Source organism: Hylobates moloch, unplaced genomic scaffold (genome assembly GCF_009828535.3).
Source record: "Hylobates moloch isolate HMO894 unplaced genomic scaffold, HMol_V3 SCAFFOLD_13, whole genome shotgun sequence".
Taxonomy (NCBI): domain Eukaryota; kingdom Metazoa; phylum Chordata; class Mammalia; order Primates; family Hylobatidae; genus Hylobates; species Hylobates moloch.
The window spans coordinates 71,045,719-71,068,831 of record NW_026652288.1 but is presented as its reverse complement, the minus strand read 5'-3'; the positions used below and the strand labels follow the sequence as shown (position 1 = coordinate 71,068,831).

General features: G+C 39.0%; 2 protein-coding genes across 2 annotated transcripts in view; both read left to right on the top strand.

Annotated features, from left to right (window-relative positions):
• Positions 1 to 23,113, top strand: part of PLCH1 (phospholipase C eta 1) — a 258,562-nt gene that overhangs the window by 50,931 nt on the left and 184,518 nt on the right. The window lies entirely within an intron of this gene.
• Positions 1,907 to 2,330, top strand: RPL41 (ribosomal protein L41). The gene has a single exon (XM_032173913.2). The coding sequence runs from the start codon at positions 1,947 to 1,949 to the stop codon at positions 2,022 to 2,024; it is 78 nt and encodes a 25-aa protein (XP_032029804.1). The 5' UTR covers positions 1,907 to 1,946; the 3' UTR covers positions 2,025 to 2,330.

Below are 23,113 nucleotides of genomic sequence, written 5' to 3'. Positions count from 1 at the left end.
AAAGGCTTTTTGAGTTCATTGTAGACTTTCCATGTTGGTTATACATATATATGTGTTTTGTCTGACTTTGAAACTGAAGGTTTCTCTCTTTAAAATAGCACTATTAGTAAAGCTGTTTAATTGCAGTTGTTTGCATACTATTAAAATTCTCTGCTGCTTGTGTCTGAAAATCTCCAGTCCAGAAGTAAGTGTTGTCTGTGGGGTAATCCTTACTATAGAGAGCATGGACTAGACCTGCATAAAAAAAACACAACCAAAAACAAAAACAAAAAACACCAGCTTTCTCAGTAAGAGAGGAGGAAAGGAGGCCTGGGGTTGGGGTACATGAGGAGAATAATCAAACAGTATAGGACTTCTTTAAAAGTTAAGAAGATGCACTTTTATTTCAGCTTCACAAACAAGAAAAATGGTCAGCACCTAGGCCTTTCATCTAAGAATCTCAGGCACTATGAGAGTCCATTCCTGACTTACAGGTAGCAAGATCACTCTGAGAAGTAAACACCTCTCTGGGTAGGATAAATATAGAATCTGTGAAAATGTTTTTGTCTGTTTGTCAGCATATGTGACTGACATATAAGTGTTTTTAGAATTTCTCCTATTGAAATGTAAAGGATGGTGGCTTATGCTCAATTGAAAGGAAGAACAGGGAACACATTTATTGTTTAGTGTCCTAGTTTTACTCCCTGCCAACCTGAAAGTGAACATCAATGCATTTCTACAAATGACCATTCTTTAAAATTGTGCCAATGTGAGAATTTCATGGTATTGTGTTTTTAAGCTAAGTAGAAGCTTATCATCTCTAGATGTGGAGACTTGTAAGTAATTAATGCTTTTAATCAATGGTTCCCAGCCTTGGCTGTGCATTGGAATCACCTGGGGATAAAACAAAAACAAAAATAAAACCAAACTATTTCCTGGGTCCCAGCTCAGAGGCTCTGATTTTTTGGTCTGGGGTGTGGCCAGGGTATGGGGAAATTGTTAGAACTCTTCATGTGATTCTAGTGGGCAGCCAATTAGATTTTGGTGGGTTGAAAACCCCAGACTTAGGGTGACCAATACATATTTTCTCAACAGAACTATTGAATTCATGAATTTGATAATGGTTATTTTCTGTGATGATAGTCTATTTTATACTGAATCTTGAAGGGCAGGGAAGGGGGAGCGTTAAAAAAGAAGGACATGGATAGAAATACAGTATTTGAATATAAATTAAGCAGGAAAATATAGAAGAATGATCTATGCTTAGGAATTTGTAGCTGCTGTTTTTCTTTTCTTTTCTTTCTTTCTTTTTTTTTTTTTTTGAGACGGAGTCTCGCTCTGTCGCCCAGGCTGGAGTGCAGTGGCACAGTCTCGGCTCACTGCAAGCTCCGCCTCCCGGGTTCACGCCATTCTCCTGCCTCAGCCTCTCCGAGTAGCTGGGACTACAGGTGCCCGCCACCACGCCCGGCTAATTTTTTGTATTTTTAATAGAGACGGGGTTTCACTGTGGTCTTGATCTCCTGACCTTGTGATCCGCCCGCCTTGGCCTCCCAAAGTGCTGGGATTACAAGCGTGAGCCACCGCGCCCGGCCTCTTTTTTTTTTTTTTTTTTAAGACAGAGTTTCGCTCTTGTGGCCCAAGCTGGAGTGCAATGGCCCCATCTTGGCTCACTGCAACCTCTGCCTCCCGGGTTCAAGTGATTCCCCTGCCTCGGCCTCTCAAGTAGCTGGGATAACAGGTGCACACCACCATGCCTGGCTAATTTTTGTATTTTTAGTTGAGATGGGGTTTCACCATGTTGACCAGGCTGGTCTTGAACTCGTGACCCCAGGTGATCCACCCTCCTTGGCCTCCCAAAGTGCTGGGATTACAGGCATGAGCCACCACATCCAGCCGCTGCTGTTTTTCTTTTAAAATGTATTTTCGGCTCTCGGCCTTAGTGCCATTTTCTTGGAAACCTCTGCGCCATGAGAGCCAAGTGGAGGAAGAAGCGAATGCGCAGGCTGAAGCGCAAAAGAAGAAAGATGAGGCAGAGGTCCAAGTAAACTGCTAGCTTGTTGCACCGTGGAGGCCACAGGAGCAGAAACATGGAATGCCAGACGCTGGGGATGCTGGTACAAGTTGTGGGACTGCATGCTACTGTCTAGAGCTTGTCTCAATGGATCTAGAACTTCATCGCCCTCTGATCGCCAATCACCTCTGAAACCCACCTTGCTCGTAAACAAAATGCCCATGTTGGTCCTCTGCCCTGGACCTGTGACATTCTGGACTATTTCTGTGTTTATTTGTGGCCGAGTGTAACAACCATATAATAAATCACCTCTTCCGCTGTTTTAGCTGAAGAATTAAATTAAAAAAAATATTTTTTCACTTTATTTTTTCTGATGATAGCAACACAGGTTCACTGTAGAAAATTTGGAAAGCATAGAAAAGAGTAAAGATGGGAAAAATAGTCTATAATCTCAATAATGTGTTTTAAGTCTGTGCTTTCTTAAAGTGATTTAAAAACCATTGAGTAAGTAGTGATTCTCAAATCTGGTTATACATTTGAATCTGCTAGGGTGCTTTTTAAAAAAATGCTGATGATTAGGCCGGGCGCACGCCTGTAATCCCAGCACTTTGGGAGGCCGAGGCGGGCGGATCACGAGGTCAGGAGATTGAGACCATCCTGGCTAACACGGTGAAATCCCGTCTCTACTAAAAATACAAAAAATTAGCCGGGTGTGGCAGCGTGCGCCTGTAGTCACTTGGGAGGCTGAGGAGTGGCATTACCTCTTTTAAGTCTCTCAACAAGACTATTTTACAGATGAAACTCATAGAAATCACAGTTTGCCACAAGTCACATTATTGGATTATGGAGTTCAACCCCAGGTTTGTCAGACTCTCAAATCCAGGGTTTTTCCACTATTGTGACACAGCAATGCATTACACAAACTTGTTTCTTTTAAAGCTGCTGAGGGGGTGGGTTTGTGTTTTAAAAGAGCTGTAACACCCTTTCTTTAGAGGCTACTAGAGAACTTCTAGAGACACAGTGTGAGCTGCCCTTAGGCTGAGTGTGGGGAGGAGGCTGAGGAACTAGGGGTGAGGGCTTATAGTTGGTGTCTACTGGAGTGGTCCCTGGGAGCTTGTTAAAAATGCAGACTCTCAGCCCCACCAGGGACCTTATGAGCCAGAATCTGCATTTTAACAAGGTCCTCAGATGATTAAGTATGAGCAGCATTGCTTTAGGAGACCACTGGGCTTGGGTATTAGCCTCTGGAGTGAGGAATTTGTCCTATTCTCCAAGGAGCAGATGGAAGAAGGATGGGTGTGAGGGAGAAGAGAATTGTTTTTCATCATACAAAGCATTGAGAGGTTGGAAACTTGTGTGTAAGGAGCACAGCTGATGACCAAGACCCCCAGCAGCATCCTGATACTCAAATTCCCAAGGAGGAAACATGAGGGCTATGAATCGGCAGGTAATTTTCTTTGTACAATAGGCTTAAAAATTTGAATCTCTGTGTCTAAAACATATGAAGATATAGTCAAGGATATACGTAATACTCTGATCTACGATAGCAAGGACTAGGGGAGCCCTCTGATTAAGGGATTCTGAACAAAACCCATAGCCAGGCTTCAGGACACTTATGAAATTTTTGTAAACATTATGCTAGATACTCTATGTAGATATGCATGTACATTTGTACATCCTCTTCCTTTGAACGAAGTCCTTAGCTTTCGTTATATTTCAGAACAATCTGTTATTCCTTACTTTTTGTGAATTATAAACCTCTGAGTAAAACCACTCTCCTTTTATAGATGAGAAGGTAAGTGACTGGAACATATTGATAGCAACCAGGTAGTGGCAAAGTTAATTCTAAGGTAAAAGTTTTTTCTGTCAACACTTTAAATATGTCATGCCACTCTCTTCTGGCTTGTAAGGTTCCCACTGAAAAGTCTGCTGCAAGACGTATTGGTGCTCCATTGTATGTTATTTTCTTTTTTTTTCTTTTTTCTTTTTTTTCTCTTGCTGCTTTTAGGATCCTTTCTTCATCCTTGACCTTTGAGAGTTTGATTATTAAATGCCTTGAAATAGTCTTATTTGGGTTAAATCTGCCTTGTGTTCTTTAACCTTCTTGTACTTTAATGTTGATATCTTTTCCTAGGTTTAGGAATTTCTCTAATGTTATCTCTTTGAATAAACTTTCTATTTCTGTCTCTCTACTTCCTCTTTAAGGCCAATAACTTTAGATTTGCCCTTTTGAGGCTATTTTTTAGATCCTGTAGGTGTGCTTCATTGTTTTTTATTCTTTTTTCTGTTTTTCTCCCCTGACTATGTATTTTCAAATAGCCTGTCTTTAAGCTCACTAATCCTTTCTTCTGCTTGATCAATTCTGCTATTAAAAGATTCTTCATCACGTCAATTGTATTTTTCAACTCTAGAATTTCTGCTGGTTCTTTTTAATTATTTCAACCTCCTTTTAAAGTATATCTGATAGAATTGTGAATTCCTTCTCTGTGTTATCTTGAGTTTGTTTGACTTTTCCTCAAAACAGCCATTTTGAATTCTCTGTCTGAAAGGTCATATATCTCCGTTTCTCCAGAATTGGTCCCTGGTGGCTTATTTAGTTTATTTGGTAAGGTCATGTTTTCTTGGATGATGCTGATGCTGGCAGATGTTCTTTGGTGTTTGGGCATTGAAGAGTTAGGTGTTTATTGTAGTCTTCACAGTCTAAACTTGTTTGTGCCTGTTCTTCTTGGAAAGACTTTCAGGTATTAAAAGAGACTTGTGTCCCAAGTCCAATAATGCTGTGGTTTTTTCAGACTCGTAGAGTTATCACCTTGGTGGTCTTAGATAAGATTTGGAAGAATTTTCTAGATTACCAGGCAGACTCCTGTTCTTTTCCCCTTACTTTTCCCAAACATATAGAGTCTCTCTTTTTCTTTGCTGAGCCACTGGGATGCTGGGAGGGTGGTAATACAAGCACCCCTGTAATCACAACCACCGGGACTGTGCTGGGTCAGACCTGAAGCCAGCATGGCACTGGGCCTTGCCCTAGGCCCTTTCCTTCAGGATGGCAAGATCCCCCCCAGCCCCAGGCATGTCCAGCGATGCTGTCTGGGAGCCAGGGATTGAAGTAAAAAGCTTTAGCAATTTACCTGATGTTCTATTCTACAGCGGCTAAGCTGGCACTCAGGCCTCAATACAAAGTCCTTCCTGCTCTTCCCTCCCCTTTCCACAGGCAGAGGAGCCTTTCTCTGTGGCCACCCACTACCACTGGTCCATGGGGGCTTTTTGCTAGGCCCCTGCTTGTGTTCACTTAAAGTCCAAGGGCTCTTCCATCAGCAGTGGTGAATGCTGACAGGCCTGGGACCCACCCTTCAAGGCAGTGGACTCCCTTCTGGCCCAGGGCAGGTCTGGAAATGCTGTCCAAAAGCCTAGGCCTGGACTCAGGGACCCTAAGAACCTGTTTTCTGCTCTACCCCACGGTGGCTGAGCTGTTACCTGATTTTTGATTCCTGTGATGGTGCTTTTCTGTGTGCAGATAGCTGTTAAAATTTGGTGTCCCAGCAGTGGGGATGAATGGTGTAGGCTTCTGTTCTGCCATCTTGCTCCTGGGGTTAATTCTAAAAGCCAGTATTCTGTCATTCCAACTCAACTGGCCTTTATGATCTGAACTAAGTATTATGAAATGCTAAGTGGATTTTCTGTGGGATAAATCTTGTAAATTGCTGCATTTTCTGATTATCAAAAATGACTAGATATTTATGGCATCGGAATATTGTGACATAAAAGGAATTTTATGTGAAAGCATTTCAGAGCCTCTGTGTGTTGGCCAGGTAAGTCTGGAAGTATTCAGTTTGGAGCTGCTAAAGGGCTGAGGTCTTGGTTTCCCATCACTGATGGCAGCAGGGCTCTGTGAGACAGGGCTCTCCTGGCCTAGTGGCATCCAACTGACTTCTTTTTGTGTCTTCATAGGTAAAAATGATTATTAACACTCTGTGGGGAGCCAGGTGCTGAACTTTACAAATAATGTAACATAATCCATGTAGCATTTAGATCCAGTAATGATTTCACTATATGGTAATTTACTAGGTGGTAGTGTTGACTCTGTGAATCCAAAGGATGTTTAGACATTTTTCATTTCTTAGGACAAAGGTTTTAGAGTTGCTACTCTGCAAAACCATAGGTGAATGACCTTTAGTTGTGGAAGTTAACCCTTTAAAGCAGTTGCCCTGTGTGTCTGCCAGAAAAATAATAGTGTTCCGATCCTTGGGAATTATATTAGTCAGTGACAGGAGGATGGTTATTTTTTAAAGAGAAATACTTAGTCTCAGTATGTCAACTTGCAGCCTCTTGAGACCATTTTTAATACATATATCCTCTTGCTTGAGCTTCCAAGAACCCATCTGGGAAATAATATTCTCATAGGTCTCTTATTTTGGTCTCTAATTATATTTTTGATCCATTATCCCTTACCATTTCTCCTAAATTATATAAATCAGTGTAGACATTTAATATCTAGCAACTGTAGGCACCATGTTTCTGATACTAGTAATGTAAAATTTTCTCTTAGCTAGAGAACAAGTTCTGCATAAATCATAGTACTAAATTATTTCTAAATTAGATTAATTTATATAAAGTGATAAAACGTTATTGGTTTCCTATTTTATCATCTTTAGTATTCATGAAGAAGCAATTCTTTTTTCTTTTCTCCAAGGTCTTTAACAAAATTAGCCTTTGAAGCCATTTTTGTTCTAGTCGACTATGAATGAGGAGGACTATTGAAGCAGAAAATTAAAATACTTTTGATGTTTTAATTTTAATACTAATCATTAATCTATACTTCAGTGTTATTTCTCTCATTGATAAATTTATTGCTTTAAAAGTATTTCTATCTTCCATAATGTCTTTTCTAGCAAAAGAGCTTTGTTACATTTTTGAAATTCTTGCTATTTGGGTGACTTATCAAGGAGCAAGAATTTTGGCAGCCAAAACTAATTTGACTATTGACAGAAGGCTTTATTATATATGCTGTCAAGCATTTTATTGCCTTATGTGTACAGATTATTTTAAGTTAATAAACAAGGGGCATTTCCAGTACACTTTCACCTTTAAGAGAGTATACACTTACTATGAGTATTTTAGAGAGTGGTTATGCTATAAGATTCATGTTTATTTTTTTTAAATAGAAAGCCCCAAGTTTTTGTATAGAATTTTCAGGACTGGAAAAGACTTCAAGGACCTCAAGAAAATATTTAATACCACCAGTTTCTGAGATCCCTTCTAGAACGAAAGCTCTAGAGAATAGGGAATGTGACTTTAGAGCCTTGCATATGGGAGATGCCTGGTAAGTATTTGATGAATCAGTAACCTCTCACTTTTGATCAGTGAGGATGCTGAGGCTGGGAAAGGTTCAGTGATGGGCCGAAGGTGGGTCTAAGCCTAACCTAACTATTAGAAAGTGGTGAGAACTGAGTCCCTGAGCAATATGGGTGCATCGTGAGATACCTACCATGCCACACCGTGTGTTCATGTCCACAGCTTCAAAAATTCCTTGGTCTTATTCTAAGTAGAGCAGCTTGCTGATTCCCAAGCACTGGCATAACAATCAATCATTTGTCCCTTCCCTGGGTCCTTATTCCCCAAGCTAGTTTGAACAAGGGATATTGCTCCCTTTTCGCCTTCATGCTTTAAATATTTATTGACTTAGATTCTATGCTGGGGATCTAGCAGTTGACAAACTACAAATGGCCCCTGTCTGTAAGGAGCTTACATTACAGTCTTGCCCCTCTTTGCACTTCCTTCCCTATTCTTCCCCTCAGCCACACATGGGACTTTATGTTATGTTAACTTTTATCCTGTTTGCTTTATCATTGTGTACTTGTGCACTCTCTTTCTATACACACACACAGGCACACACACACACAATTTTTTTTCTGAATAATTTGAGAATAAGTTACATACCTCATGGCCCTTTGCCCCATGGTATAATTATCAACTTAAGTAAATTTAACATTGGTAAGGCCCTTTAATGTCCTTGATTTCTGAAAGATGTTTTTTCAACCGGTCTCTACAGGGAAATGAACCTAGGAGAGGAAAGTAAAAAACATGGAGAAAAACATTTTCGTAAATCCTACCAAGTTCTTAGCGTTAGAGCCAAGCCTCTTGTATGTTTGTGAGTTAGAAGGGCCCTGTGCTTGGTTTAATGCTTTGCTGTTGCCATCTTGAAAGTCTCCATGTTTTGATTTCATACAGGGCCAGCAGATTATGTAGCTCGTCCTGCTAATAGCACTTGTGTACTGGGCTAGGAACTTTTGCATCTGTTTTTATAGATATTGCTGAGGATGGGGAAACTGAGGCTTAGAGGGATTTAAAATAACTTTGCTTGGATTGTTAAGTTACTGGTAGAACCAGGAATTGAACTGAAGTCTTTTTGATTGCTTATCTGTTGACTGTCACATCGTCTCCAACTACTTTATGCCCCTTAACTCTTCTTCCACTGAGTTAAATTATTTCTGGATTTGGAATTGACTTGTCCTTTCTCTTTTTCTCCTAAGGAGCTCTGCCTTCCCTTGGTACCACAGTTGCTCTCTTTCACCCTAAATCCCTGGGCTGAAGTGTTAACTAGAAGGCTGTTTGGAAAATTTTAATAAGTTAATAATTTTCATCCAAGGGAGCTGTCCATTAGTAGCTTCCACCTTAATCTTCTCTCTGATTTGTAGGAAAAAGGCTACATCCCCTCACTTACCCTTACCGTATCCCACAGTTGAGCAACTGGTTTTCTTCATGTTCCTAGCTTTTGGAGTCCCTATGTTATCCTTTGGGATCTGAGTCTTTATTTATGCCCAGTGTCTTCCGACAATTGGAAAACTATCCAGAATCTGAGTTTGGGTCTGAGTGGATCTTCCTGTGCTCAGACCTTCCTGGTACTCACTACTCTTCTGGTCTGTTCTAGGCCCTGGAAATACATCAGGGAGCAAGACATTCATTGTTCTAGCTCTCAAGGAGTTTACATTATGTTCCTCCTTGTTTCTGTGTCTATTTTTCTGTTGTCTTAGGCAGAATGCAAAATTAATAAATCAGTACTGTTGGGGGAAATAATATGAGGAGAAAGGCTAAAGCGGTAAGGAGACACTGCAAAAAGTATTAGTATATGTGAAATTGTACTGTTGAAGTTGTGGAGAAGAGCTACTTTCTCTTTCATCAAGGGAGAGACAAAGGAGTTGATTTTTCATTTCTGTAGAGTAATTTAGTTTAGGAATTTAGACTGCTGTGATAGTACTGTGAGCTGTGACGTATTGAAAATTGTTACCAGAGGTGCCAGTACAATCTCTTTCCTTGGTTTTCTTTTAGAAAGAGGAGTGAGGTCTCCCTGCCTCAATCATTTAAGGGAATCCTTTCCCTAAAGGTCATCTTTTTTTAAATAAAATGTCTTCCTCAGACATTACAGGGTTAGATTTTCAGAGCAGGCATTCCCCTTCCAGTCCTTCAGGAGTTTATGGCCATCCCACTCCCTTGGAGACCCGTTTCCTGTTCTCAGGAGAGTCTCTGGTTGTACAGAGCAAACAATCCTGAATTCTGCTGGGGTTGAATTGATCTGGTGGTTCTGAGGCAGCCTTGAAGTTTGAACTCTCTTTAGTCAGGCCTTTGGGTGTGGGTGGCCTGAAGAGACTTCCCAGAGATGTAGCTGTTGTGTTCAATAATCTAGAATCACTTCTCCTCTCTCCGCACTCCCCCCAATTTATGGTTATCTCTATGTTTGCTTTCCTTATGGGACCAGTCTGTATACGTAGCATCCCAGGGCTCAGTATTGCTGGATAAGGGGGTAGGGGGTTTGCGTTACGATGACCATGCTTATCTCCTATTTGAATGCATGTAGTGTAATCCCTATTTGATTGGCTGTAAGTCAAGCCATGCCTGTGCAGATAATGTCATTTACCTTTTATTAGACTCAGAGATGGCAGATTAAGGCATGATAAAATATCCCGTATTAAGATATCAGGTATGTCCAAGTGTGGTTATTATACAACCAAACAGTCCTCCTTTAGCTGGAGTGCTGGAGAATACAAGCACTTAGGATTTATTCTGGACATTTCCATTCTAGTCATCCAGCTCCACCTCCCAGGGGAGGAGGTAAGGGGGCTTCTGTTCAGGGGAAAGTGCATCCCAAGTGCTGTGGGGGAGTTTGAATATGTGACTACGTAAGTTTTGAGAATTTAATTAAAGCTTCAGCCCTCAGGACAGATATTTGTTTTAATATATGTCACTGTCAAAAACCATGGGAGATTCCCATGTGACTACCTATCTCTAGTTAATTCTCCTCTGTTAATGTTATAATTAACACTGATCAGCACTGATGGTAGCTGCTCAAATAGTTGATGCTGCATTACAAAGTCTGGATACTTCTATTTATATCTGGATATGAGTTCATGGCACCCAAATGTCAATCAGAATTTTACATTTTCTCAGTCATTACCAAAGATAGTTCAGTGTGCTTTAGTGTTCCCTGGCTGCAAGCTCCTGGGTTTCTTACAGCACCTGTGTGTAAAATCTTGCCCACGAGGTCTTGGTTATTTTCATGGGTTGCTCCAGTTGAAATCAAGTTCTGAGCCTACCAGAGATTTTATTTTCAATTAGATTGACATCTTCATCAAGATGACAGTGATGTGCCTGCAAATTTTTATGGTAACCTATAAAATTTAAAGTGACATGACCAATAAACAATCAAGTCTTTCAAAAAATAATGAAAAAATGTTATTTTAAAGCCAGGAGTCTCGAAGGGGAGATCAATAAGTCATCAAGCAGGCGGCATTCAAAGAGGCAGTCAGGCTAATGAGTGGCTCATCTCTGTCCTGTGGAACATAGCAAAATTAATTATGGGTTATACTCAGTTTGTTTTGAGATTCAGATGCTTAAAAATGTGTAGCAATTACTGTCCACTGATGCATGTCAGGTTTTTAATGCAGGAAAAGTCCAAACTAGTTTATTTGACAAGTGTGTGTGATCTATAGGACGTGTTCTGTCTCATTAGAATATAGAGTTATATCTCTCTAGTGATGAATAAACATTCACAATAAGCCTGCTCTCTGAGTAAAACACTTATGTAGGCTATTCTCAGCATTTATTTAGCAAGCATTGGATGGAAACCTGCACTCCTACAGGTCTTCATCTGTTCTCGGCTAAAATTTTTGTAATATGCTGGGTTTGCAATTTAAGTGTTTGGTTATACTCTGTTATCCTGTTGTCTAGCAATTCTTGCTGGCAATAATATTTTAAGCATGTTTGCCTGGTTTGGGGAAAGAACACTGTTTGGATTAGAAAGCCCAGTTTTTCCACTGACTAATTTTATGATCTTGGGCACATTGATAGGGAGCTGTCGAGGCTCAGCTTCCTCTTTTGCGAATGCAGAATGATAATTCTGCCTCTCTGCCTTCCTGCAGTTGCTGTCAGGCTTATGTGGGGTATGTGTTCCTAGAGGACTTCGTAAGGTGTAGAGTTTATAAAGCATCACACAGGAGTGATGAGATTATAATTATTACCATTATTGAGCATTTAGGTGCATTGCATACACTTTTGTTTGTGAAGTGCCTTTTCCTTTGTATATGAACTCAGAATAGCATTCCATTTTGTTCCTTGGGGTTTAATATAAAAGTTGCAGCAATTTTCTGAAGCAATCCTGATGGGGCTTTCTGAGCTTCATATAATGGCAATTTCCTCAAATGTACTGATGATGAATAGGCCATAGGCATGAACTATGCTGGGCTTGTTTGAATTGATAAATGATCTCTACCTTCTCTCATTCATTTAACTCAAAGTTTGCAACGACTACATCTTTAGTGAGTTGAGTCCATTGTAAATAAAAACTGAAAGCATATTTCCAGTCTGTCCCATAGATTATTAGCAGACACTCAGAGGCTGAAGTCTAACCCTTCAGTTAGCTCATTTTTTATTTCTGTGATTTGCACAGGCCAAATAATGGATAGTGCTACCCTCTGCTTCAGAACCAGATATGGCCCAGGACAGCTAGCTGAGTAAGGATGGCTGAGTGGTCAAGGGATTTTGATGAAAGATTAGTGCCCATTGTCTCCAGAATACTCTGGAACAGCTTAAGACAAAGCATGGGTTCAGACAGGACAATGCCTCAGTGGTAGTAAAAAACCCCCCTATTTTATGGAAAGGGAATGTGCTTGCTCATCCTGGGAACATCTTCCTGGACCATCCACTTGGGAGTTTCCCTGCATCTAGCCCTTTGGGGTTGCATGTAGATTGGAAAATTCTTGTTGGGTTTCATGTGTTTGCATAGCTATATTGGTGATATTGATATATAACTTATAGCGATGATTTTGGGTTTCCTCTGTAGTTGAGTGTGCAGTGAAATTTCCTAAAAGGAATTAAGCTGTGGTTGCTCTCATTGTTCTGTGAGACATTCAGATGAAAAAAAGAGAGACCGAAGGCAATAAGTGACTCAAGATCTCCATATTACCTTATCTGGTGAAGATCACTGATTCTAGAGACATTCTGTGGAGATTCAAAGCCCAGGTCTATCACAGACATGCTGTGCCATCTTGGAGAAGTTATTTAAGTGCTTTTCCCCTCAGGTTCCACATTTGAAACTAGAGAAATGATTGTACCTAATCTACTCAAAAGGGCATTGTAAGGATTAAATAAGGCATGTGCAATGCTAGGAACAGTATCTGGAACATAGTAAAGTGCTTCATAAATGTTAGTAAGCCTCAAAGCAAGTTCTCCGTCATTATATTAGTGGGAAGAGATTATATTCTTTTTCTAAGTTTAGTGTTACTAAACTGGCTACACTTTTAAAAAATAATGTTATTTTTTTCTGAGTATAAAAGAAATAAATGCTGCTTCTAAATAATCAAAATATAGTAACATATAAAGAAGAAAGTAAAACACCTAGAGATAGCTGTGGATAACCTCTGATAACATTTTTTCATATACTTTTATAGGATTTATTCTATATGTCTATACACATATATTTTACATAATTAAAGTAACATTGAGTAGTTAGTTTGTATCCTCCTTTTTTCACTTAGTATGTCAAACATTCTCCAGGTAATTGCAGTGTCTTACAGACATCGTTAATGGTTAGACAGTATTCCAAAATGTGAATGTATATTTAAGTCAATCATTCCCTTTTTTGGTAGACAATTAGACAGTTGAGAGTTATTCATTATTATAACAAATGTTAAGGAAAGGATACTTCCTTCTATATAGATTTTTATATTTCTGATGATTTCCTTATGACAGCTTTCTAGCAGCAATGATTATTAACTAAAATAAGCATAACCATTTTTACAAATCTTGCTGCATCTTGCCTGATGACTTCATTAAGTTTGTTGCAGTTTATGCTCTCAATGTACAACTTAACATCAGAGTATGAAAGTTCCTGTGAGATCCTCCCCTTATTGAGGTACCTGTATGTGGGATAGGTCTTAGGAAGCAGTAGCTGTGTGTGACTGGAGGCTCTCAATGGCAAAGCTGCACCCTGTACTTGCTTTTCCTCTACTTTCCATTTTGTGACGAAAACTGTGAATATGCTTTAAGTTAATGTGGTGCTATGGCTTTATTGACTTTTTTTTTTTTTTGAGATGGAATCTCGCTCTGTCACCCAGGCTGGAGTGCAGCGGCATGATCTCGGCTCACTGCAACCTCTGCCTCCCGGGTTCAAGCAATTCTCCTGCTTCAGCCTCCCGAGTAGCTGGGACTACAGGTACATGCCACCACACCCGGCTAATTTTTGTATTTTTAGTGGAGATGGGGTTTCACCATGTCGGTCAGGCTGATCTCGAACTCCTGACCTTGTGATCTGCCCGCCTCAGCCTCCCAAAGTGCTGGGATTACAGGCATGAGCCACTGTGCCCGGCCAACAATTTTTATTTATTTATTTATTTATTTACTTATTTTTTAAAGCATTTCTGTGTTTCTATGCCAGAGACACTAACAGCTTCTGGCATTGTGTGGGAATATTTTCTAGCTGGGAAAAAAGCATGAGGAATTTCAATATCAGGCCTAAAACCTTACACATGGTTTCAAGGACCTAAAGCACAGAGCCAGGGAAAGGGGCCCAAATCTGGAGTCAGCTTGGGTTTGAATTCTGGTTCGTCACAGCTGTGTGATCTTGGACATCTTGTCAGACTTGAATCTCAGTTTTCTTACCTTTAAAATATGGATACTAATATATCTCCTTGCAGAATTTTCATGAAGATTAGGGAAGATAATATTTGCATAGTGGTGTCTGGTAAATGGTAGCTTTTATAATAATGTTTCATTAAGTGACATAGTTCCTAGGTTTGTGTCAGTAGGTTTTCTGATTGGACTTGTGAGCCCTAAGGGCAGATATGCACCATGTTTTCACTCTGAGTTTATCTCAGTTTAGAATTATATGACTGGTGACGTTGGGGTGTGGGGAGAGGGTTGTATAGAACATTTTAAACATGAGACTTGGTTAAATGAAGTTATATCAAGCCAGTGATTGGAGTGGCCACTCACTTACTGCATTAGCTTCTATTTATGGAGTATTTATTTTTCCAGCCACTGGGGCTAGGCCCTTGGCCTCTACCACTCATTTACTCTTCAGCAGTGCCCTGTGAGGTAGGTACTGCCATTGCCAGGGGAGGATATTTAGGCTTGGAGGTTTGAAGAGCACCAGCCCTCCCCACCACCCCCATTGTGTTGTCAGATTTAGCAAGAAAAAATGCAGGAATATTACAGCAATTAAAAATACAGGAAAAAAATACAGAAAATATTTAGCAAGAAAAAATACAGTATGTCATGGGACATACTTATACTGAAAATTATTTGTTGTTTCTCCGAAATCCGAATTTAACTGGGTGTCTTGTTTTATCTGACAACCCTACCCATAACTGACCCAAGGCCAGGCAGTGAATAAAGGAAGAGGCTGGGGCTTACATCTTTCTCCATCTTCCATGGAAACCATTGCTTTTACCTATTGCACTTTATGATGTTTCTTTAAGAAATCAGAAGTAGAACTCAGGTGTGAAAGATGAGGGAAATGCTGTCAGATGAGGTGTAAAGTCCTTCACTGACTGTAAATTTAGAAGCTGAACTCAGAAATATTGTTTTTTATTTTTCACCTGATTGGTGAAGGTAATTCCATGTTAGGTCTAAGGATTAAAAATGGAGAAAGTTGATGAGGGTGTCTATAAGGTACCTACTGTATGCCAAGTACTATGCTAGAACGAATCTGGAAAAGGCCCAGACTTTTCAAATGAGGGTTCCAGTTAAGAAATTAAAGATTCTAAGGCTGTAGGGTTGTTGAGGTGACCCATCAGAGGAAGCACCATTGCCCCCAAAGTCTGTTGGCCTAGTTTTGACATTGTACATGACCTTCTGTTGGGAGAATACAGGGGAGTGATTTCAGAGATGTGGTTATTCATTCAGTGTCTCTGCCAACTTCAGGATAGGTGTTTATAAGTTTTATGATTCTTTTGAATGGGCTGCATAGGAGGTTATTTGCTACTGTGGAAGAATTGGATATTTAATAATGAGTAGATCTCTCTAGGCTCTCAAAAATCTGTGAGTGCTCCTTGGTGGTCAGACACTTATGGGCCATGATTGCTTTTTGAAAGCTTGCCCACCTGCCCTATGAAGCTGCTATGTGCTCCCTCTGGGTGAGTGGCTTGGCCCTCAAAGGTGCCCCAGAGCCACTCAGGATAAACCTGCCATGTGCTTATGTGGTTGGGCTCCATATCCAATCCTGCATGTCAGCCTTTTCAGGGAGGAGCCTGGGGCTTCAGGGGCAAGAGGTGAGAGGGATGAAGAACTTATGAGAAAGACTCCCAGTGGGTAAAGTGAGCACATAAAAAGTTTGTCCCCTTCCTCTTTCTTGACCCCAGATTGGAGTGGGGAGGGGGATCTTTGGAAGGAAGGCTTTCCAAACCTTCTTGGGAGCTGGGAGTACTTTGGTCTTCACCTCTTTTCAGGACTGAGCAGGAGATAAACCCAAGATGCCTCTTGCTTTTTGGGCATCTTTGGTTCTGGGCAGCCAAAGGAACGAGACATTCGTTACTTGGTGTTACTAATTTTGTGTTAAGAAAACACCATTGTCTTTTTGTATAAAATTATCTGGGAGTATTAAATACTTGGATTATTTAGCAGGAATGGGTATTTCTGAGATATGTCACGTTTTGGGGTGCCATCTTGTGTTCGGACCACTAATTAATTCAGATTAAGCAATGAAGTCCACTCCTTGTCTGGGTTGATGTAAAGAATTTCAAGACTAATAATAGTAAAACAATCATAATATATAATTGTGATTCTAAGCACTTTATGTGTATTAAATTAATTACTGCAATAACATTTTGAAGTAGAAACTATTATTATGCCCACTGTACAAATAAGGAAATGGAGGAGCAGAGAATTTAAGTAAATTGCCCAAAGTCACACAGCTAGTTGGTGGCAGAGTCAGTCTTTGAACCCAGGCAGATAGGCTCCTAAACTCTTAATGGCTATTTTGTATAGTGATGTGTGTATGTATGTATGTCAGATTCAATCCTGCAAGAAGGATATTTTCATCTTGTATTTAATTGTGTGTGCCCACATATACCTTTGAAATCCAAGTTTCCCTAGAGTATTTAAAAGTAAATAGTGTGGTTTGCAATTTGGGGCAGGGGATGTGCAAATTGGGACACAGGTGAATTGGATCTGTGATAGAGCTTGGCACCTTGGAATCGAGGGGTGAGTTAGCAATCTAGGCTGGGTGGCCCTGGTGGGAATTGCCTAAAGGGCCTGACACTGGTATATGCAGAATGGGAGATGCTGGGAGTCCTAAGGGCCACAGGTCGGTGAGGGACAGCTGAAGCTGGGAGAAGAAAATGGCAATAGGGTCGATATAAGAAAGGGAATGCTGGAGTGAGAGAGTTAATACTCAGGATGAGAGGATTAGTTACAACGCTTAAATGCAAGACTACTGTAAATTGCTTATGAAATATATCTGCTTATGTGTCTATCTGTCTACCTATCTCTTCAAAGAAGTTGAATAAAGTTGCAAATAATGTTTACACAGACTTTAGGGAAAACTGCATTATAATGGTGTGCGGTTTCATTCGCTAAAAACTGACATTTTTAGACCCATTCATGCTGTCTACCTTGTCCACGTCCACAGGGATGTGATTTTTTTTTTTTAAACATGATAAATAGCCTTCACCAAGTAAGTGTTTTGAAACTGTTACCTCATTCCTTCTAAGTTGGAAACATTCCAGTCTTTTCTGTGATCATTGCTATGTTTGTGTGTGAACAAAATCAGGACAAAAAAACAAGGAAAACCCTCAACGCTTTGAATATGCGCTTAACCTGACTTGCACAAAAGTAGTCTATAGGGCAGTCGTAGCTTATTTCTTAATGGATTGTGTTTGCCTCCGATGGAGTGATGTTTGCTTCCGAGAGTGTGTGTGTGTCTGTGTGTGTGCTTCTGTGTCTCTGTGTGTGCATGTTCATTTTCTGTATTCAGTCTGCGTCACTCCCACGGTAATCAGTGTTTCTCAATGACCTCTGAAGGTGAGGAGGGTTTCTTTGATGGCTAAAGACCTACACTTCCCAGACATTAAATGTGCATAATGCCTTGAGGGCTTTAACGCGCTGCACGAAGCATGCATGTCTCATACCCAAAGTAGCCACAGCGCCTGCATTCCCACAATAGCGGCAGCCCCGAGCAGATGCTTCCAGTGTGCTTATCTGGCTGTGCTTTTCACTTTGGGACAAAGTTCTATAATCATATCTCATGGATTTATTTTCTCCACACTATAAAGCCTGAATTGTGAAGATCTCATCATGCCATAAAGGGCAGCATGAGCCAAGTTCTGGGGGCTGCTAAGGATTTCTTTGCCTTTTTTTCCCCCACCCTTTTTGGAAATGTGTATCAGGAAAAGGCTTTGCCTTTAGAGAGAAATTTTACTGCTCTTGCCAATAATGTGTAATAGTATTAAATTTAATGGCAGACCTTGAAGTGTATAAAAACTTAAGTCCAGAAAAAGGTAAGACTCATACTACTAATTTTAAGGTAAGTGTAATAGTCCTAGTAAAAGATGGTAAACATTTATTTTATTTCATGTTTAGTTAAGTTAAATATTTATTTGAATTCTTCAGAACATATTTATTATATTTCAGTATGAAATGAGGTAACAAAGTATTTTTGTTTAGGCAGAAGTGTTTTTTTTAAATAAATGTAGACTTTTATAAGAGTAGAATTTGCATGCTGACAAACTGAAAGTATATCATTATATTAAAATGGTCAGTGAGAAAATAATTTGTATTCTTAGGTTTTAAGTCAGGATACAGACATGCCTAAAAATTTCATTTGTCTGACATTTATAAACAGTAGGTTTTAATTGAAACATTGTCAAGTCTTGTTCAGTTTGAATAATGATGAATAAAGCTATATTTTAACTTTCTACAATAATCTGGAGAGAATGATTCCCAATTTGTATCAATTAAAACTAGTCAGGGATAGTAAAAATAATTAGCTCTATAAAATAGAATGGCAGAAGTATTTAGCACAGATAAAATGGAGGCAGGATCCATGTATTATGTTCTTACAGCCTGTCAGCTCCAGGAGCATGAGAAAAACATCTTAAAGTATGAGTTAGGAGATCAGAAATTGAAAATCTATGGAGATTGTTCTTGAATTATAAGAATTATTCCTTCCTGGTCAGACAGAATAAATGACATGTCAAGAAATGTCTCTAAAGTTACCTTCAAACTGAAATTTGTCTGTCATTTCAGATTATTCATATGTGTCTACTCAAATGTAACTTTATCCCATCAATGCTGACCTGAAAGCCTGTCTGGAGATCGTTGCTAGTTTATGGTATCAACTTTAATGTGCCATTTTCCCAGTAGCAGCACTGATGTTTGCTTTTTATTCGAAATATAAATTGTACCATGGTTGAGATTTTCTTGAGTATACCTGAGTTTTCTAAGCCTGGGAAGAAGCTTTCATACAAAAATGGGGAAGGATTTGGCTTACTTGATATGCAGTTTGTCAGAAGGATTTCCATTTAGAGTTTTGTCTTATAATATGTTTGGAAACTCTTATGTATGCAGAATGTAGGAGTAAATTGAACTGCATAGCATACTATCAGGGTCGTCTTGCTTTACACATTATGGAAGTAATGATGAAAGTGACTTCTATTACCTTTACCACATAAGATGATCTTTAAATTTAAAATAGAGCTTTAATTCTTAAACATAGTGGAAATTTGAAATAATTTTCCTAGTCATATAAGCTTTCAAAGTTGATGAATGTAAGGTGTCTTGTTTCAAGGTAGATGTTTTCACATACAGATGTCTTACTAGAGATTTTTCATTGAGCAAATATTTCATATTTTATTTAATAGATTTTCTATTATTTATCTTAGTGATTTTATTCTGCTGAATGAAAAATTTTCATTACTGACTAACCATCTTGGTATTAAAATCATTTCAGTTGGTAGCAAGACTATTTTTCAAAAAATCTTTCTTCTGATTTCCAGATCAATTTTAAGAGGAACATCTTAAATTATGCAGATCAACTCTATATCTGAGTATGTGAAACTGATAGATTCTTAAATATCATGAAATCTGAGTTGCATTGTTAAACAGTAACATTAGTGGAGTGGCTTCAATTGACTGGAGTACAAAGTTGAGGAATGTTTATTCGGAGGCAGGAAGACCATGAAGTATAAAGCCCATGTTTGCTCCTATATTTTGTATTTGTGTATATCATTAGGAAATTATTGTTATTGTTGTTGTTTACCTTAGAATTTCGTGTAATGCACTAAACCTCATCTCAGTGATTCTGAACAACACTGAGAAGGTGTAGGGACTCGAATTGCATCATAAAACTAGAAGAAGGAGCAAACTTGAGGCATGTAAGGAAGGTGTTTTTATAATCTTGTTATGTCTCTGAACCTCAATTTCCTTTTTAGTAAGAAGAGATAATACTACTTTCTTGCTTACCTCACAAGGTTGTTGTAAGAATTACTGGTCTCTGAAAGCATTTGAAAGATAGAAAAGGACCCCAGATATGTAAGATGGTATAGTTGTACAAATAAGGATAATGTATATTTCATATACTTTAATGAAAAGAAATCATATTTGTTCTGGGATGACAGTAAATACACTTTGACCTAGAACTTTGGTACCATCTGCTACTAATTTCCCCCATGGCCTAGTATAGCCTACATGCCAGCAGTGTGCATGCTGTGTACGAATGCCTGATGGAAGGGTAGATGTCAATATAAGAGCGAGTCCTAGATTTCTGAGCAGGAAGAAGCCATAGCAATCTCATTCTTTTATAAGAAGAAAAAATAGTCATAGGGAGGCTGCATAATTTTCTTGAAGACGTGGAACAGATCTGTAGCTGGAATTGAGCCATCCAATTTCCAGATCATGAGAGCTGTATCTACCCTTCTCAATCATACAGATTTTTTTCTTTTAGAAGTTGCTACATTTAGATATTTGTGATTTTGCTCATGCTATGTCATTTGAATCCTTTGTACAAGGCTGTTTTTTTTAAGGGAAGGAAAATGGAGAACGTCTTGTGGAATTCTCAGCTGCTAATCATTAATGGGTACAATTAGTAGAGATAGACTATGTGCTTTATCTACAAGGTGCTGGTTGGGGATATGAAGATGAATAAAAGAACTTACCTCTCTTCTAGTAACTTCTGGTATAGTGCACAAACATGCTTATATTACTGTAATAACAGTAATACTGTAATAGAGGAACATTCCAGTGGTACCTGAGTATGGAGAAGTCAGCAAAGGATTTCTGGAGGTGACATTTGAACTGAGCCTTGAAATATGATGAGGATGATGTCAGGTGGATAAGTAAGGGTTGAAGCTGAAGGAGTAGCAAGGACCAGGTTGTTATAATAAAGACTGGTAATTCAGGTTAAGACATTTAGACATTATTACCAAACAAACAAACAAACAAACAAAAAAAGGCAACAGAAGGTTTTAAGCTGGGGAGAGAATAATCAGATTTGAGTTTTAGAAAGAGCTCTCTGACAACAGTTTGGAGACTGACGGTGGAACGGGTGAGGCTGGAGCACTGGAGACCAGAAAGCTGTTGCAGTAAACAGTTGAGGAAACAATGGTCTCTATTCAAGTTTCTTAGCTAAGATGATCTTTCATAAGAAAACATTAGGCTCTCAAGTCCACATTGGTGTCCTTTGCCCCTGATCAAAGCTGCTGTAGAATTAATAACTGCTGCTTTTTCTGCATACGCTTGTTATTCAGTCACTGCCTTGTATTTGGGATAAATTAGTTACAAGAAAGTCATTGCCTGACAAGAAATTTAACACTTCTGTTCTTAGTAAGGTTGTGACCTCTTGTCCACTAGACAGAATTGTGCCTAATTATGAGTATCCTATTCTTTCATGGCAAACAAAAAATGATTCCTCCAAGAAGTTAGAGAACCCCTCCTCAACTTTGCCTAGGTTGCAGGAATTTGGTTTGAATGTTGTCATATTGCTTGCATAATCAGTCCAAATATAACATTAGGGAAGGAAGGTCTGTGGCCATTTCTTGGTGTTTCATGTTGTGGAATATGGCTGTTTCCGTATTTAATGAAGAAGGTGATACCCATAATGCTGTGGGCTTTAGTCTGTTCTACAGAGCTGTTAGTTTATTTCTGAATTATCTGTGAGGGCAAGTTCTCCCTTATTGTTCTTAGTCAAAAATTTTTGGCTCTTTTCATGTATTTTGTATTCCAGATAAATTTTAGAACTGCCTGTCTAGTTCCAGAAGTCACTTAGTTGGGGTTTTGATTGGAATTACATTGCATTTATAGATTATCTCAGGAGAACTGACAACTTTAAGACATTGATTCCCCCTTTCAGGAACATAGTAGGATTCATCATATTTTACGTTTTCTCTTCGGTCTTTCTCTTTTGTCAGTCAAGATTTAGAGCTTTCTTCATGTAGGTTGTTCACATTTCTTGGTAGGTTTATTTTTATGATTTTAGTTGCTATTGTGAATAGAATTTTTTCAGTTACGCCTGCTTAATTTAAAAAGTTGAAAAATTTAAACACAGTGTTATAGAACTATTAACAAAAATATAGTTTTTTTCTCTGCCCTCTTCGCCTCTTTCCAAATAAATTACTTTTAACTCTTTTACTTTCCTTTTTGTAGGGTTTTAGTGTTACTTTTATATCTCCAACTGATGCACTTACACTGCCACTTATTGATTTCTCAACTTTTGATATTAATTATTGATTTTCTTCTATGATAGATGAGAAATAGCTCACTTATATTGCCCCGTGTCCTCTTTGGTTACTCTGTTGGTTATCCTTGTAACTTTAACAATTCGCTTACATTTTGGTTTCCTGCTCTGCCAGCTGGATTACTGTACTTAGTGACCATCGTTCTCCCTTTGCCAAACCTTTGCCTCTTTTATCCCTGCTAATTTCTCTTAGTATAATTATTTTTTCATTCTTTTTCTGTACCCATAATCACTCCTCCTATGCTTTGATCATAGATTGACTTTAAAAGTTTAATATCAATAAACAAAGTTCACATTACTGTGACTACTTACATTTACATTATTGTGACTATATAAATGCTCATCAGAGCAAAGTAACCACCTAAGTTATTTTGATTAGGGTTACTGCTTCAGAACATAGCATCAGAGGAAAAGGACAGACTCTATAGTTTTCTGTAGCAAATGTTGGGATCAAATTCATTAGAAAAAAAATCGAGTACCTACTACTAATTTTGGCAACTAACAATCTTCATCATAACTCTGTGAAGTGCATATAGTTATCTTCATTTTAGAGGCAAGGAATCTGAGGTGCAGAGAGAGAAAAGAACTTGCTCTAGGTCAGCTGTAACTGGTAGAGCTGACATTTGAATCCTACTGGCTGACTTTGGAACCTGGACTTGCAGCTCTGTTCCCGTTCTTAGAAATGTTATTACTTTGTTCGAGGTGGTAAGATACATAGGCAGCAAGCAATTGATTGCCTGTTTTTGTAAAAGGTTCTCTGTCTTTATGAAGACATCTCAGTTTAACATCTCCTCCCTTGTGCATATGCCTTTCCCCAGCCGACAGGTTGGCCTGATATTCCTTGGAATAAATGGGCCTGCAAATAACATACTTCCTGAGTGCGAGATGGAAAGGGGAACAGTATG

Excerpts from the sequence above, each read along its gene's own strand:
- RPL41 (XM_032173913.2), top strand. The coding sequence starts at position 1,947 with ATGAGAGCCAAGTGGAGGAAGAAGCGAATGCGCAGGCTGAAGCGCAAA.